The following is a 16,286-nucleotide window of genomic DNA, read 5'->3' as shown; positions in this document are numbered from 1 at the left end:
TGCGTGTGTGTGTGTGATGACTGCGTGTGTGTGTGATGACTGCGTGTGTGTGTGATGGCTGTGTGTGTGTGTGTGATGGCTGTGTGTGTGATGGCTGCGTGTGTGATGCATTTGTGTCAAAGCTGCATGTGTTTGTCAGCTGCGTTTGTGATGCTGCGTGTGTATGTGTGATACTGTGTGTGTGATGCTGCATGTGTGTGAGCTGCGTGCATGTGTGAGCTGTGTGTGTGCTGCGTGTGTGTGAGCTGCGTGCCTGTATGTCATTATACAGTATGGAGAACTGTGGCCATTATACAGTATGGAGCATCATGTGCGGTCATTATACAGTATGCAGCATCATGTGCGGTCATTATACAGTATGAAGCATCATGTGCGGTCATTATACAGTATGGAGCATCATGTGCAGTCATTATACAGTATGGAGCATCATGTGCAGTCATTATACAGTATGCAGCATCATGTGCGGTCATTATACAGTATGAAGCATCATGTGCAGCCAGCATACAGTATGGAGCATTATGTGCGGTCATTATACAGTATGGAGCATCATGTGCAGTCATTATACAGTATGGAGCATCATGTGCGGCTATTATACAGTATGGAGCATCATGTGCGTTCATTATACAGTATGGAGCATCATGTGCGGTCATTATACAGTATGGAGCATCATGTGCGGCCAGTATACAGTATGGAGCATCATGTGCGTTCATTATACAGTATGGAGCATCATGTGCGGCCATTATACAGTATGCATGCGGTCATTATACAGTATGGAGCATCATGTGCGGTTATTATACAGTATGGAGCATCATGTGCGGCCATTATACAGTATGCATGCGGTCATTATACAGTATGGAGTGTCATGTGTGTTCATTATACAGTATGGAGCGTCATGTGCGGCCATTATACAGTATGCATGCGGTCATTATACAGTATGGAGCATCATGTGCGGTCATTATACAGTATGGAGCATCATGTGCGGCCATTATACAGTATGGAGCATCATGTGCAGTCATTATACAGTATGAAGCATCATGTGCAGCCAGTATACAGTATGGATCATCATGTGCGGTCATTATACAGTATGGAGCATCATGTGCGGCCAGTATACAGTATGGAGCATCATGTGCGGTCATTATACAGTATGGAGCATCATGTGCGTTCATTATACAGTATGGAGCATCATGTGCGGCCAGTATACAGTATGGAGCATCATGTGCGTTCATTATACAGTATGGAGCATCATGTGCGGCCATTATACAGTATGCATGCGGTCATTATACAGTATGGAGCATCATGTGCGGTTATTATACAGTATGGAGCATCATGTGCGGCCAGTATACAGTATGGAGCATCATGTGCGGCCAGTATACAGTATGGAGCATCATGTGCGGTCATTATACAGTATGGAGCATCATGTGCGGTCATTATACAGTATGGAGCATCATGTGCGGCCAGTATACAGTATGGAGCATCATGTGCGTTCATTATACAGTATGGAGCATCATGTGCGGCCATTATACAGTATGCATGCGGTCATTATACAGTATGGAGCATCATGTGCGGTTATTATACAGTATGGAGCATCATGTGCGGCCATTATACAGTATGCATGCGGTCATTATACAGTATGGAGTGTCATGTGTGTTCATTATACAGTATGGAGCGTCATGTGCGGCCATTATACAGTATGCATGCGGTCATTATACAGTATGGAGCATCATGTGCGGTCATTATACAGTATGGAGCATCATGTGCGGCCATTATACAGTATGGAGCATCATGTGCAGTCATTATACAGTATGAAGCATCATGTGCAGCCAGTATACAGTATGGATCATCATGTGCGGTCATTATACAGTATGGAGCATCATGTGCGGCCAGTATACAGTATGGAGCATCATGTGCGGTCATTATACAGTATGGAGCATCATGTGCGTTCATTATACAGTATGGAGCATCATGTGCGGCCATTATACAGTATGCATGCGGTCATTATACAGTATGGAGCATCATGTGCGGTCATTATACAGTATGGAGCATCATGTGCAGCCAGTATACAGTATGGAGCATCATGTGCGGTCATTATACAATATGGAGCATCATGTGCGGTCATTATACAGTATGGAGCATCATGTGTGTTCATTATACAGTATGGAGCATCATGTGCGGCCATTATACAGTATGGAGCATCATGTGCAGCCATTATACAGTATGGAGCATCATGTGCGGTCATTATACAGTATGGAGCATCATGTGCAGCCAGTATACAGTATGGAGCATCATGTGCGGTCATTATACAATATGGAGCATCATGTGCGGTCATTATACAGTATGGAGCGTCATGTGTGTTCATTATACAGTATGGAGCATCAAGTGCGGCCATTATACAGTATGGAGCATCATGTGCAGTCATTATACAGTTTGGAGCATCATGTGCGGTCATTATACAGTATGGAGCATCATGTGCGGTCATTATACAGTATGGAGCATCATGTGCGTTCATTATACAGTATGGAGCATCATGTGCGGCCATTATACAGTATGCATGCGGTCATTATACAGTATGGAGCATCATGTGCGGTCATTATACAGTATGGACCATCATGAGCGGCCATTATACAGTATGCATGCGGTCATTATACAGTATGGAGCGTCATGTGCGGTCATTATACAGTATGGAGCATCATGTGCGGTCATTATACAGTATGGAGCATCATGTGCGTTCATTATACAGTATGGAGCATCATGTGCGGCCATTATACAGTATGCATGCGGTCATTATACAGTATGGCTATAAAGGCACGGATGATTGACCTTGTGGAGACCAAAACATCCAACACTGCGGAGACACCATCACGTGTTTCTCAACGCAGTGATCCAGAACACTGCCCCCAAATATGCAAATGCAAGTAGAGGAGCTGCGGAGACACCATCACGTGTTTCTCAACGCAGGCAGTGAATAGCCAGGCCTTTCCCCGGGAAGGAACAACCAAGGGAAGGGCAGCATCCAATAAAGGAAAACATCCAATAAAGGAAAACCACCTATGCCAAGCATGGTATCCATCCACAGACAGCTGTTTCGGGGTTTTTGCCCCTCATCAGTGTGGAGTAGGAAACTGGCTATCAGGAGCAGTGCCTAGTAGAAAGACTATAAAGGCACGGATGATTGACCTCGTGGAGACCAAAACATCCAACACTGCGGAGACACCATCACGTGTTTCTCAACGCAGTGATCCAGAACACTGCCCCCAAATATGCAAATGCAAGTAGAGGAGCTGCGGAGACACCATCACGTGTTTCTCAACGCAGGCAGTGAATAGCCAGGCCTTTCCCCGGGAAGGAACAACCAAGGGAAGGGCAGCATCCAATAAAGGAAAACATCCAATAAAGGAAAACCACCTATGCCAAGCATGGTATCCATCCACAGACAGCTGTTTCGGGGTTTTTGCCCCTCATCAGTGTGGAGTAGGAAACTGGCTATCAGGAGCAGTGCCTAGTAGAAAGACTATAAAGGCACGGATGATTTACCTCGTGGAGACCAAAACATCCAACACTGCGGAGACACCATCACGTGTTTCTCAACGCAGTGATCCAGAACACTGCCCCCAAATATGCAAATGCAAGTAGAGGAGCTGCGGAGACACCATCACGTGTTTCTCAACGCAGGCAGTGAATAGCCAGGCCTTTCCCCGGGAAGGAACAACCAAGGGAAGGGCAGCATCCAATAAAGGAAAACATTCCTACTCCACACTGATGAGGGGCAAAAACCCCGAAACAGCTGTCTGTGGATGGATACCATGCTTGGCATAGGTGGTTTTCCTTTATTGGATGTTTTCCTTTATTGGATGCTGCCCTTCCCTTGGTTGTTCCTTCCCGGGGAAAGGCCTGGCTATTCACTGCCTGCGTTGAGAAACACGTGATGGTGTCTCCGCAGCTCCTCTACTTGCATTTGCATATTTGGGGGCAGTGTTCTGGATCACTGCGTTGAGAAACACGTGATGGTGTCTCCGCAGTGTTGGATGTTTTGGTCTCCACGAGGTCAATCATCCGTGCCTTTATAGTCTTTCTACTAGGCACTGCTCCTGATAGCCAGTTTCCTACTCCACACTGATGAGGGGCAAAAACCCCGAAACAGCTGTCTGTGGATGGATACCATGCTTGGCATAGGTGGTTTTCCTTTATTGGATGTTTTCCTTTATTGGATGCTGCCCTTCCCTTGGTTGTTCCTTCCCGGGGAAAGGCCTGGCTATTCACTGCCTGCGTTGAGAAACACGTGATGGTGTCTCCGCAGCTCCTCTACTTGCATTTGCATATTTGGGGGCAGTGTTCTGGATCACTGCGTTGAGAAACACGTGATGGTGTCTCCGCAGTGTTGGATGTTTTGGTCTCCACGAGGTCAATCATCCGTGCCTTTATAGTCTTTCTACTAGGCACTGCTCCTGATAGCCAGTTTCCTACTCCACACTGATGAGGGGCAAAAACCCCGAAACAGCTGTCTGTGGATGGATACCATGCTTGGCATAGGTGGTTTTCCTTTATTGGATGTTTTCCTTTATTGGATGCTGCCCTTCCCTTGGTTGTTCCTTCCCGGGGAAAGGCCTGGCTATTCACTGCCTGCGTTGAGAAACACGTGATGGTGTCTCCGCAGCTCCTCTACTTGCATTATACAGTATGGAGCATCATGTGCGGTCATTATACAGTATGGAGCATCATGTGCGGCCATTATACAGTATGCATGCGGTCATTATACAGTATGCATGCGGTCATTATACAGTATGGAGCGTCATGTGCGGTCATTATACAGTATGGAGCGTCATGTGTGGTCATTATACAGTATGGAGCATCATGTGTGGCCATTATACAGTATGGAGCATCATGTGTGACCATTATACAGTATGGAGCACTGTGTGGCCATATTTTTTTGTTTATAACTATTGTATATGAAACAGTGTGATCATCAGTGCTAAATGGGTGTGGTTGGGACGTGGATATGGGTGTGACTAATTATGAATGGGTGTGGTCAGAGGCGTGGCCTAAAATTTGCCACGGCGCGCTTTGCGCGCCGCAAACTTTGTCCCTCTTTCCCATCTTCAAAAGTTGGGAGGTATGGATTTAAATGATACAGTCCTACGAGGGACTTAGCCTCTTTAAAACTCACACCTGCAGTATAGATTTACCTTCTTCTAAATAATTTTTTTTCATGTCGTATGTAAATGAGAGGTCTTCAGTGCACCCTCTGCATGGCCAAGGTCTCGGTACACCTTACTGCCTCCTCAGTCAGCGAGCCGAACAGCTCATCTTCAGTTGGTTGAATCTTTGGCCCTGCACGATCGCACTGACACTGCAGGGACCCAGCGAGTGCGCACACAGCGTTGGTGTGCAGCATGCCGAGAGTTCTAGTTTTGCAGCAGCTGGTGAGCCGTGGTTTGGAGACTACTGCCGAAAACCTGATATGTCACCTGCATTGAAGTGTGAGGTTAGGGGGAGTTTTTCAATATTGTGATCTCACCTACCCATGACCAAAATAAAAAATAGCTCTCCTTTTTCTTGAATGAATCAGGAGACTCATTTAGAAAATTCTTGATGACGTCCATAGCTCAGATGTCTGAGGTCTGGCTGGACGTCTTGGCTGGAGAAAGCTGATTCACAATGTTTATTAATTATATGGGGACACAAATAATCTTTGCCCTCTAAAAGGAAGAGACTCAAGACATAAACCTATTCAGCATGACTGGTAAGATGTTACAGAAGCCATAAATAGAAAAGCCCCTCGCTCCTGTGGCATCTCATTGCCATGCTGCCAGACGACCGGGCACGGATGCTTTAACGATCTGGCAATATGATAACGCTCCATCACGGTTACCTATAGCTTTGTCTTGTCTGCTATGAATCTCAGGTGGGTCCTGGACAGAGGTGGAAACTTTCCAATAGATCTGGACCACTCTAAAAAAAAACCCTCCTGTAAAGCCCAAAGCCTCCTGGATGGTGGTACCTCTAGAACAGGGGTGGGGAATCTTTTTTCTGCCAAGGGCCATGTGGATATTTATACCATCCTTCGGGGGCCGTACAAATTCCGCCCACAAAGTACATCCTGACTCTGGCACTGGGGTCAGGACGTAATCTTTCATTGCATGCCCTTCAGTGTTCAGTAGTGAGCACTGCATGTGTGTGCGAACAGAGCAAGAAGAAATTAATGAGCTGGTTGTAATCAAAATACAGCTCCCTGCCCAAGAATGCGGTCCCTGAGAATCTGCCCGGGGGCCTGATGAAAGGTCATCAAGCGCCGCAAATGGCCCGGGGGCCTGAGGTTCCCCACCAATGCTCTACATGTTATGTAACGCCTGCTGAATACTCCGCCATCGTCCAAAACCACAGATGAATGCATATTTGGTGGAATAGTAGGGTATTAAAAAGTTTTGTTAAAGTGCACGACACTCAGAGAGCACCATTAACCCCTTCACCCCCAAGGGTGGTTTGCACGTTAATGACCGGGCCAATTTTTACAATTCTGACCACTGTCCCTTTATGAGGCTATAACTCTGGAACGCTTTGACGGATCTTGGCGATTCTGACATTGTTTTCTCGTGACATATTGTACTTCATGTTAGTGGTAAAATTTATTCGATATAACTTGCATTTATTTGTGAAAAAAACGAATATTTGGCGAAAATTTTGAAAATTTCGCAATTTTCCAACTTTGAATTTTTATGCCCTTAAATCACAGACATATGTCACGCAAAATACTTAATAAGTAACATTTCCCACATGTCTACTTTACATCAGTACAATTTTGGAACCAAAATTTTTTTTTGTGACGGAGTTATAAGGGTTAAAAGTTAACCAGCAATTTCTCATTTTTACAACACCATTTTTTTTTAGGGACCACATCTCATTTGAAGTCATTTTGAGGGGTCTATATGATAGAAAATACTCAAGTGTGACACCATTCTAAAAACTGCACCCCTCAAGGTGCTCAAAACCACATTCAAGAAGTTTATTAACCCTTCAGGTGTTTCACAGGAATTTTTTGAATGTTTAAATAAAAATGAGCATTTAACTTTTTTTCACACACAATTTATTTCAGCTCCAATTTGTTTTATTTTACCAAGGGTAACAGGAGAAAATGGACCCCCAAAGTTGTTGTACAATTTGTCCTGAGTACGCTGATACCCCATATGTGAGGGTAAACCACTGTTTGGGCGTATGGCAGAGCTCGGAAGGAAAGGAGCGCCATTTGACTTTTCAATGCAAAATTGACTGGAATTGAGATGGGACGCCATGTTGCGTTTGGAGAGCCCCTGATGTGCCTAAACACTGAAACCCCCTACAAGTGACACCATTTTGGAAAGTAGACCCCCTAAGGAACTTATCTTGATGTGTGGTGAGCACTTTGACCCACCAAGTGCTTCACAGAAGTTTATAATGCAGAGCCGTAAAAATAAAAAATCATATTTTTTCACAAAAATGATCTTTTTGCCCCCAATTTTTTATTTTCCCAAGGGTAAGAGAAGAAATTGGACCCCAAAAAATGTTGTGCAATTTGTCCTGAGTACGATGATACCCCATATGTGGGTGTAAACCATTGTTTGGGCGCATGGCAGAGCTTGGAAGGGAAGGAGCGCCATTTGACTTTTCAATGCAAAATTGACTGGAATTGAGATGGGACGCCATGTTGCGTTTGGAGAGCCCCTGATGTGCCTAAACATTGAAACTCCCTACAAGTGACACCATTTTGGAAAGTAGACCCCCTAAGGAACTTATCTAGATGTGTGGTGAGCACTTTGACCCACCAAGTGCTTCACAGAAGTTTATAATGCAGAGCCGTAAAAATAAAAAATCATATTTTTTCACAAAAATGATCTTTTTGCCCCCAATTTTTTATTTTCCCAAGGGTAAGAGAAGAAATTGGACCCCAAAAAATGTTGTGCAATTTGTCCTGAGTACGCTGATACCCCATATGTGGGTGTAAACCATTGTTTGGGCGCATGGCAGAGCTTGGAAGGGAAGGAGCGCCATTTGACTTTTCAATGCAAAATTGACTGGAATTGAGATGGGACGCCATGTTGCGTTTGGAGAGCCCCTGATGTGCCTAAACACTGAAACCCCCTACAAGTGACACCATTTTGGAAAGTAGACCCCCTAAGGAACTTATCTTGATGTGTGGTGAGCACTTTGACCCACCAAGTGCTTCACAGAAGTTTATAATGCAGAGCCGTAAAAATAAAAAATCATATTTTTTCACAAAAATGATCTTTTCGCCCCCAATTTTTTATTTTCCCAAGGGTAAGAGAAGAAATTGGACCCCAAAAAATGTTGTGCAATTTGTCCTGAGTACGCTGATACCCCATATGTGGGTGTAAACCATTGTTTGGGCGCATGGCAGAGCTTGGAAGGGAAGGAGCGCCATTTGACTTTTCAATGCAAAATTGACTGGAATTGAGATGGGACGCCATGTTGCGTTTGGAGAGCCCCTGATGTGCCTAAACATTGAAACTCCCTACAAGTGACACCATTTTGGAAAGTAGACCCCCTAAGGAACTTATCTAGATGTGTTTTGAGAGCTTTGAACCCCCAAGTGTTTCACTACAGATTATAACGCAGAGCCGTGAAAATAATTTTTATTTTTTTTCTCAAAAATGATTTTTTAGCACCCAGCTTTGTATTTTTACAAGGGTAACAGAATAAATTGGACCCCAAAATTTGTTTTCCAATTTGTCCTGAGTACGCTGATACCCCATATGTGGGGGGGAACCACTGTTTGGGCGCATGACAGAGCTCGGAAGGGAAGGAGCGCCATTTGGAATGCAGACTTAAATGGATTGGTCAGCAGCCGTCACGTTGCATTTGCAGAGCCCCTGATGTACCCAAACAGTACAAACCCCCCACAAGTGACCCCATATTGGAAACTAGACCTCCCAAAGAACTTATCTAGATGTGTTTTGAGAACTTTGAACCCCCAAGTGTTTCACTAAAGTTTATAGCGCAAAGCCGTGAAAATAAAAATTCTTTTTTTTTTTCACAAAAATGATTTTTTAGCCCCCAGTTTTGTATTTTCACAAGGGTAACAGGATAAATTAGACCCCAAAAGTTGTTGTCCAATTTGTCCTGAGTACGCTGATACCCCATATGTGGGGGGGAACCACTGTTTGGGTGCATGACAGAGCTCGGAAGGGAAGGAGCGCCATTTGGAATGCAGCCTTAAATGGATTGGTCTGCAGGCGTCACGTTGCATTTGCAGAGCCCCTGATGTACCCAAACAGTACAAACCCCCCACAAGTGACCCCATATTGGAAACTAGACCTCCCAAGGAACTTATCTAGATGTGTTGTGAGAACTTTGAACCCCCAAGTGTTTCACTACAGTTTATAACGCAGAGCCGTGAAAATAAAACATCTTTTTTTTCCCACAAAAATGATTTTTAGCCCCCCAAATTTTTATTTTCCTAAGGATAACAAGAGAACTTGGACCCCAGAAGTTGTTGTTCAATTTGTCCCGAGTACGCTGATAACACATATGTTGGGGTAAACCCCTTTTTGGGCGCACGGGAGAGCTCGGAAGGGAAGGAGCACTGTTTTACTTTTTCAACGCAGAATTGGCTGGAATTGAGATTGGACGCCATGTCGCGCTTGTAGAGCCCCTGATGTGCCTGGACAGTGGAAACTCCCCAATTCTACCTGAAACCCTAACCCAAACACACCCCTAACCCTAATCCCAACGGTAACCCTAACCACACCCCTAGCCCTGACACACCCATAATTCTAATCCCAACCCTAATCCAAACGTAAATGTAATCCAAACCCTAACCCTAACTTTAGCCCCAACCCTAACTTTAGCCCCAACCCTAACTTTACCTCCAACCCTAGCCCTAACCCTAACCCTAACCCTACCCCTAACCCTAACCCTAAACGTGACTGAAATACGTGGCACTGAAATACGTGGCACTGAAATACGTGGCACTGAAATACGTGGCACTGAAATACGTGGCACTGAAATACGTGGCACTGAAATACGTGGCACTGAAATACGTGATACGTGGCACTTAAATACGTGGCACTGAAACACGTGGCACTGAAATACGTGATACGTGGCACTGAAATACGTGGCACTGAAATACGTGGCACTGAAATACGTGGCACTGAAATACGTGGCACTGAAATACGTGGCACTGAAATACGTGGCACTGAAATATGTGATACGTGGCACTGAAATACGTGGCACTGAAATACGTGGCACTGAAATACGTGGCACTGAAATACGTGGCACTGAAATACGTGGCACTGAAATACGTGGCACTGAAATACGTGGCACTGAAATACGTGGCACTGAAATACGTGATACGTGGCACTGAAATACGTGGCACTGAAATACGTGGCACTGAAATACGTGATACGTGGCACTTAAATACGTGGCACTGAAACACGTGGCACTGAAATACGTGATACGTGGCACTGAAATACGTGGCACTGAAATACGTGATACGTGGCACTGAAATACGTGGCACTGAAATACGTGATACGTGGCACTGAAATACGTGGCACTGAAATACGTGGCACTGAAATACGTGGCACTGAAATACGTGGCACTGAAATACGTGGTACTAAAATATGTGGCACTGAAATACGTGATACGTGGCACTGAAATACGTGATACGTGGCACTGAAATATGTGATACGTGGCACTGAAATACGTGGCACTGAAACACGTGGCACTGAAATACGTGGCACTGAAATACGTGGCACTGAAATACGTGGCACTGAAATACGTGGCACTATGACTGTCAGTAAATGTTCATTAAACGGTTAGGGGTGAGGTTAGGGGTAGAGTTAGGGTTAGGGTTTGGATCCCTTTATCACCTTGATGGTGGTGGGTGGCTTTTCAGTGTGTTTAAATGCATGCGTTTTTAAAGCAAACAAACGCATGTGCTTAAAAACGCAAGAAAATACTGCAGGTTGTATTTCTGAAAATGAACGCATGCAGAAAAAAAACGCATGCGTTTGAAAACGCGACCAAACGCGTACAAAAAAACCGCATGCGTTTTCAATGTTAAATATAGGGAAAAACGCATGCGTTTTTTTGTGCAAAAAACGCTGCAGACAAAAACGCAAGTGTGAAACCAGCGACGCTTTTTATAGCAAAAAAGTTTTTGCGTCTCCACATTTTGAGACCTATAATTTTTCCACATTTTGCTCCACAGAGTCATGTGAGGTCTTGTTTTTTGCGGGACGAGTTGACGTTTTTATTGGTAACATTTTCGGACACGTGACCGTTTTTGATCGCTTTTTATTCCGATTTTTGTGAGGCAGAATGACCAAAAACCAGCTATTCATGAATTTCTTTTGGGGGAGGCGTTTATACCGTTCCGCGTTTGGTTAAATTGATAAAGCAGTTTTATTCTTCGGGTCAGTACGATTACAGCGATATCTCATTTATATCATTTTTTTATGTTTTGGCGCTTTTATACGATAAAAACTAAAATATAGAAAAAATAATTATTTTCGTATCGCTTTATTCTCAGGACTATAACTTTTTTATTTTTTTGCTGATAATGTTGTATGGCGGCTTGTTTTTTGCGGGACAAGATGACGTTTTCAGCGGTACCATGGATATTTATATCAGTCTTTTTGATCGCGTGTTATTCCACTTTTTGTTCGGCGGTATGGTAATAAAGCGTTTTTTGCCTCGTTTTTTTTTTTTTTTTCTTACGGTGTTTACTGAAGGGGTTAACTAGTGGGGCAGTTTTATAGGTTGGGTCGTTACGGACGCGGCGATACTAAATATGTGTACTTTTATAGTTTTGTTTTTTTTATTTAGATAAAGAAATGTATTTATGGGAATAATATATATTTTTTTATTATTATTTATTTAGGATTTTTTTTTTTTTTTTTTTTACACATGTGGAAAAAATTTTTTTTAACTTTTTTACTTTGTCCCAGGGGGGGACATCACAGATCATTGATCTGGCAGTGTGCACAGCACTCTGCCAGATCGACGATCTGCTGTGCAGGGCTGCAGGCTTACCAAGTGTCTGCTCTGAGCAGACACTCGGTAAGCCACCTCCTTCCCTGCAGGACCCGGATGCCGCGGCCATCTTGGATCCGGGACCTGCAGCCAGGAAGGAGGTAGGAGACCCTCGCAGCAACGCGATCACATCGCGTTGCTCCGGGGGTCTCAGGGAAGCCCGCAGGGAGCCCCCTCCCTGCGCGATGCTTCCCTATACCGCCGGTACACTGCGATCATGTTTGATCGCGGTGTGCCGGGGGTTAATGTGCCGGGGGCGGTCCGTGACCGCTCCTGGCACATAGTGCCGGATGTCAGCTGCGATATGCAGCTGACACCCGGCCGCGATCGGCCGCGCTCCCCCCGTGAGCGCCGCTGATCGGTGATGACGTACTATCCCGTCGGCGGTCATACGGGCCCACCCCACCTCGACGGGATAGTACGTCAAATGTCGGGAAGGGGTTAATGTTCAATTATAGAGGAAATTGAAGCTCCTAGATCACAATGCGAAATGTGTAGCTTGCTCCCATTTACCAGGTGCCATTTACAGTGGCATGTAAAAGTTTTGGCACCCCTGGTTAAAATTACTATTGTGAACAGTTAAGCAAGTTGAAGATGAAATGAGCTCTAAAAGGCCTAAAGTTACAGATGGCACATTTCCTTTGTGCAGGTGTCTCTGAACAGTAGAACAATGTACCACAACTCCAGAGTCTGCTAAATCTTTCTGAAGGTCTTTTGCAGTCAATTTGCCTCTGATTTGCCTCTCTAGTGATCCTACGAGCAGCTCTCACAGAAATTTTCTTTGGTCTTCCAGACCTTATGTTGACCTCCATTGTTACTGGTAACGAACATTTCTTAATTACATTTTGTACTGAGGAAAAGGCAACTTGAAAACTCTTTGCTATCTTGCTATATCCTTCTCCTGCTTTGTGGACCTCCACCATTTTCATTTTCAGAATACTAGGCAGCTGCTTAGAAGAACCCATGGCTGCTGTTTTTGATACAAGGTTAGAGGAGGCTGGGTGTTTATAAAGCTGGGAAATTTGCATCACCAGGCCTTTCCTAATGATGATAGTGAACGAGCCATAATTCTAACAGGCTAATTAAGGTCTTATACATTGGTAAAATTTATCTGAGCCCACAAATCCCCAAAGGTGTCCAATCTTTTGCATCGCCTCATTTTCTTTTCTGCAATTTTTACAGTGTAAAAAATTTATTATTTTTTTTTTTTTGCCTTAAATGCAAAGGAAATGTGTCATCTTTAACTTTAGGCACGGTAATTCTGACCAGGGGTGCCCAAACTTGTACATGCCACTATGTAATACTGTTGTCTTCTTGTGTCTGAGCTTTTCACCTCACTCAGTCACCTGGGCCAACGTGCACCTGTTACCTTTGCACCCATAGTTTTGTCTTGGAGCCCGATACATGTAGTACAGAGACCATTAAGTAGTGGTCTTCAATGCTTGGTAATGCTTATTATAAAAGCGTGAGGAGGGTACTCGCCACTTCTGCTGTTGGGGTGATAGGGACACTGGGTGCTGAACCCTCTACTTTATTTGGCTTGTCCTATGAATAACATTTCTTACTAAAGTTGGTACAAATGTAGTCGCACATCCCATGATGGCGGTCTGCGGCCACTGCAGATACGTGGAGGACTGTCTTTTGGCTGACGGCATCTGTAGGTTTTCTTTTTATTGGCTGGGCCGGTGCAATGACATTGTGGCGTGACACATGTCACGTCTCACCAGGCCGGCTAATCAGTCATGAACTCGTCAAACTCACCCCCCCCCCTAAAAAAAAAAACTTGAGGGAAAAGTTTGCAGTGAAGGTTTTTGCTGACTTTGTAGAATCTTCGTCTTCCTACCTCCTCACATGACACAACAGCGGTCAAGGTGCAGGGATCATTGCAGTCACATCTGCGAGAACATGAGGACCGTACAGATCCTGCTGTCACTCCTGTCAGTCAGTAAGTACGGCTTGTAATAATGTAACTAACATAGAACCATATGGGCTGGTGATGGCTCGAGGAATCCAGGGGCAGGCAGCTGAGGGGCGTCCGTCATCGGGGTTCCCCTCAGAATAATACAGTTCTTGAGTGGAAAGACAAAACGTCAATAATCCACAGACTGATTTTTTTTTTGTCACTTTACGATGTTTCCAACCTTTCTAAACTATTTCTATATTCAGCCGTGGACACAGGGATGACGACTTGCAGAAAACTGCATTAAAACTGTGAAATGTACCGTAAATATGCCTTTACTAATACTGGTACCTTCTAGTGTGGCACAGGGACGGTCAGGCAGCAAGATTTCTTCCCCTGCACATACGGGTTCTAACTCTCCACGGTTCCTAACTTCCACAAGTTGTAATTTAGGTGCTGACACCCCCAGGATCTACAAGTTTACGTTCCCACGTAGAGGAAATTATTTTTATTTTTTTCCTGAAAAAATAAAATAAATCTGTTATGTTTATTAATTCAAGTAAGGTGGATGTGATTTAATGACCTGAAAGCTCAAAAACGCTGCAAAACTGTACGGCCTTTGATGATTTTTTTCTTATAGACTTTTATTTAGGAGATCTGGAAAAAATCCATGTATAATCAGAATGACATAAGTGCAGAATCGCAGCATTTCGACATTAGAAAGCAGATTACAGTCAGTGAATCCACACCAAGAAGGAGGAAAATGGAATAAAACAGCAACATAAAGCACAATTGGAGCAGATTTCTATTGTGTATTTGGTGCAGACACCTGGGGGGGAAAAAACACCCTGCCGCATTCCAGCACTTAGAAACATGGGGGATATCGTGTCCCCACATAGTGCGAGCGCTGCATTGTTTTTTTTTGTGTGTGCACAAAATATGCTCCAAAACAGTTTAGGCCTCTTTCACACGTCCTGATATTTCCGGTACAGGAAAAACCGGTACTGGAGATATCCGTGTCCGTGTGGCGACTGTGTGCCGCATCAGTACCAGACGGACGACCGCCGGGGAAGAAGCACTACACTAAGCGCTGTTCCCCGGCAGCAGGGGCTGAAGACGTCTCTCATCATTCTCCCCTGCTATGATGAGAGCCGTGTTCAGCACCTCCCGCCGGGGAACAGCGCTTAGTGTAGCGCTTCTTCCCCGGAGCTGATGCGTGTCACATGGATGCCATCAATGTGTGTTCTCTGTGTGTATGTGTGCGGGACACTTTGCGGCCCGTGCTGACAGTAAAAAACGGACATGTCAAAGTGTGGTGCACACGGACACCCGGTCCATGGAAACACACTGACATGTGCACAGACCCATTCATACGTGTGTCAGTGTCTCTGGTACATGTGAAAACTGTCACATGTGAAAGAGACCTTACCGAACAAAGGTGGATGTGGTTTCCTTCAGACACATCCTCACTGTGCATCTAAGGCACTGTGGGACTGCGCTGTTTTTGGTGCATTTTTCCATATGGACTTATGCAGAGAAGCCAAAAAAACTGATGTCAAACCACAAGTGCTTTTTTGCATATATGTACATAGAGCTTTTTCTGTAGAGGGTTTGTCTTTGAGGCAGTTTGCATTTTTTAGAAAAATTTAGAGTTTCTACTAGAAATTCTTCTTAAAAAATAAAACTCACATGGCAAGCCACTGAGCGGAAACTCAGCTTTGATAATTGGAGGAAAATTTAGTAGAGTTTCTGCTCGATAAACTCCTAAAAAACTGTGTGCAGATAGCCAATAAGCATACAGTACTGGAGCACCTCCCAGAAATATACCCCTGTGATTCAGATACAGAAGTGAATGTAGAATTCTAAGATAAATATGTAAATATAGAAATAAACAGAGATACATTTTGGTGTTGAATTACTTCTGTTAGTCATGAGTTTGACTGTGGAAGAGCCTCTGGGTGAATTTGCCACTTTTTCTTACTACTTTGCATGTTCCGAACAGGTCTCTTCACTGTGATGTGACCTTTCAAAAAATTGACTTAAATTTCTGGTCCTATTACTTTCTATTCACTTCCTGGAAACATTGTAATAATCGGGGTTCAGACAGGTTATTTTTATTTATTTTTTTATTGCAATTTTTTTGGTATAGTATTTTAGGAAAGGGGTCCATGGTTAAATCACTGCAACAATAATGTCACTCGGCAATCACAGATCTTCAGACCTGGCTGCCGTTACATCATTGGGTGGGTTCAGGGGCTGCGCTTGCTCCAAACAGGCTGTGATCGCCATAAGGAACCATGACTTCTGATATGAACTCCAGAATTATACTATTATATAGTACTGGTGATCGATCAATCAGTTTCAG

General features: G+C 44.2%; 1 protein-coding gene across 2 annotated transcripts in view; it reads left to right on the top strand.

The window, feature by feature from the left end:
* Positions 1-13,815: 13,815 nt before the first annotated feature.
* Positions 13,816-16,286, top strand: part of AMN (amnion associated transmembrane protein) — a 77,607-nt gene continuing 75,136 nt past the window's right edge. For both annotated transcript variants that reach the window (XM_077268983.1, XM_077268978.1), the window contains exon 1: positions 13,816-13,966. In XM_077268983.1, coding sequence (XP_077125098.1) covers positions 13,873-13,966 — 94 coding nt within the window. In that variant the 5' untranslated portion in view covers positions 13,816-13,872. The remainder of the gene's footprint in view (positions 13,967-16,286) is intronic.

This window comes from Ranitomeya variabilis, chromosome 1 (genome assembly GCF_051348905.1).
Source record: "Ranitomeya variabilis isolate aRanVar5 chromosome 1, aRanVar5.hap1, whole genome shotgun sequence".
NCBI lineage: Eukaryota > Metazoa > Chordata > Amphibia > Anura > Dendrobatidae > Ranitomeya > Ranitomeya variabilis.
The sequence above is the reverse complement of the archived record's forward strand: the minus strand, read 5'-3'. Positions and strand labels throughout refer to the sequence as shown.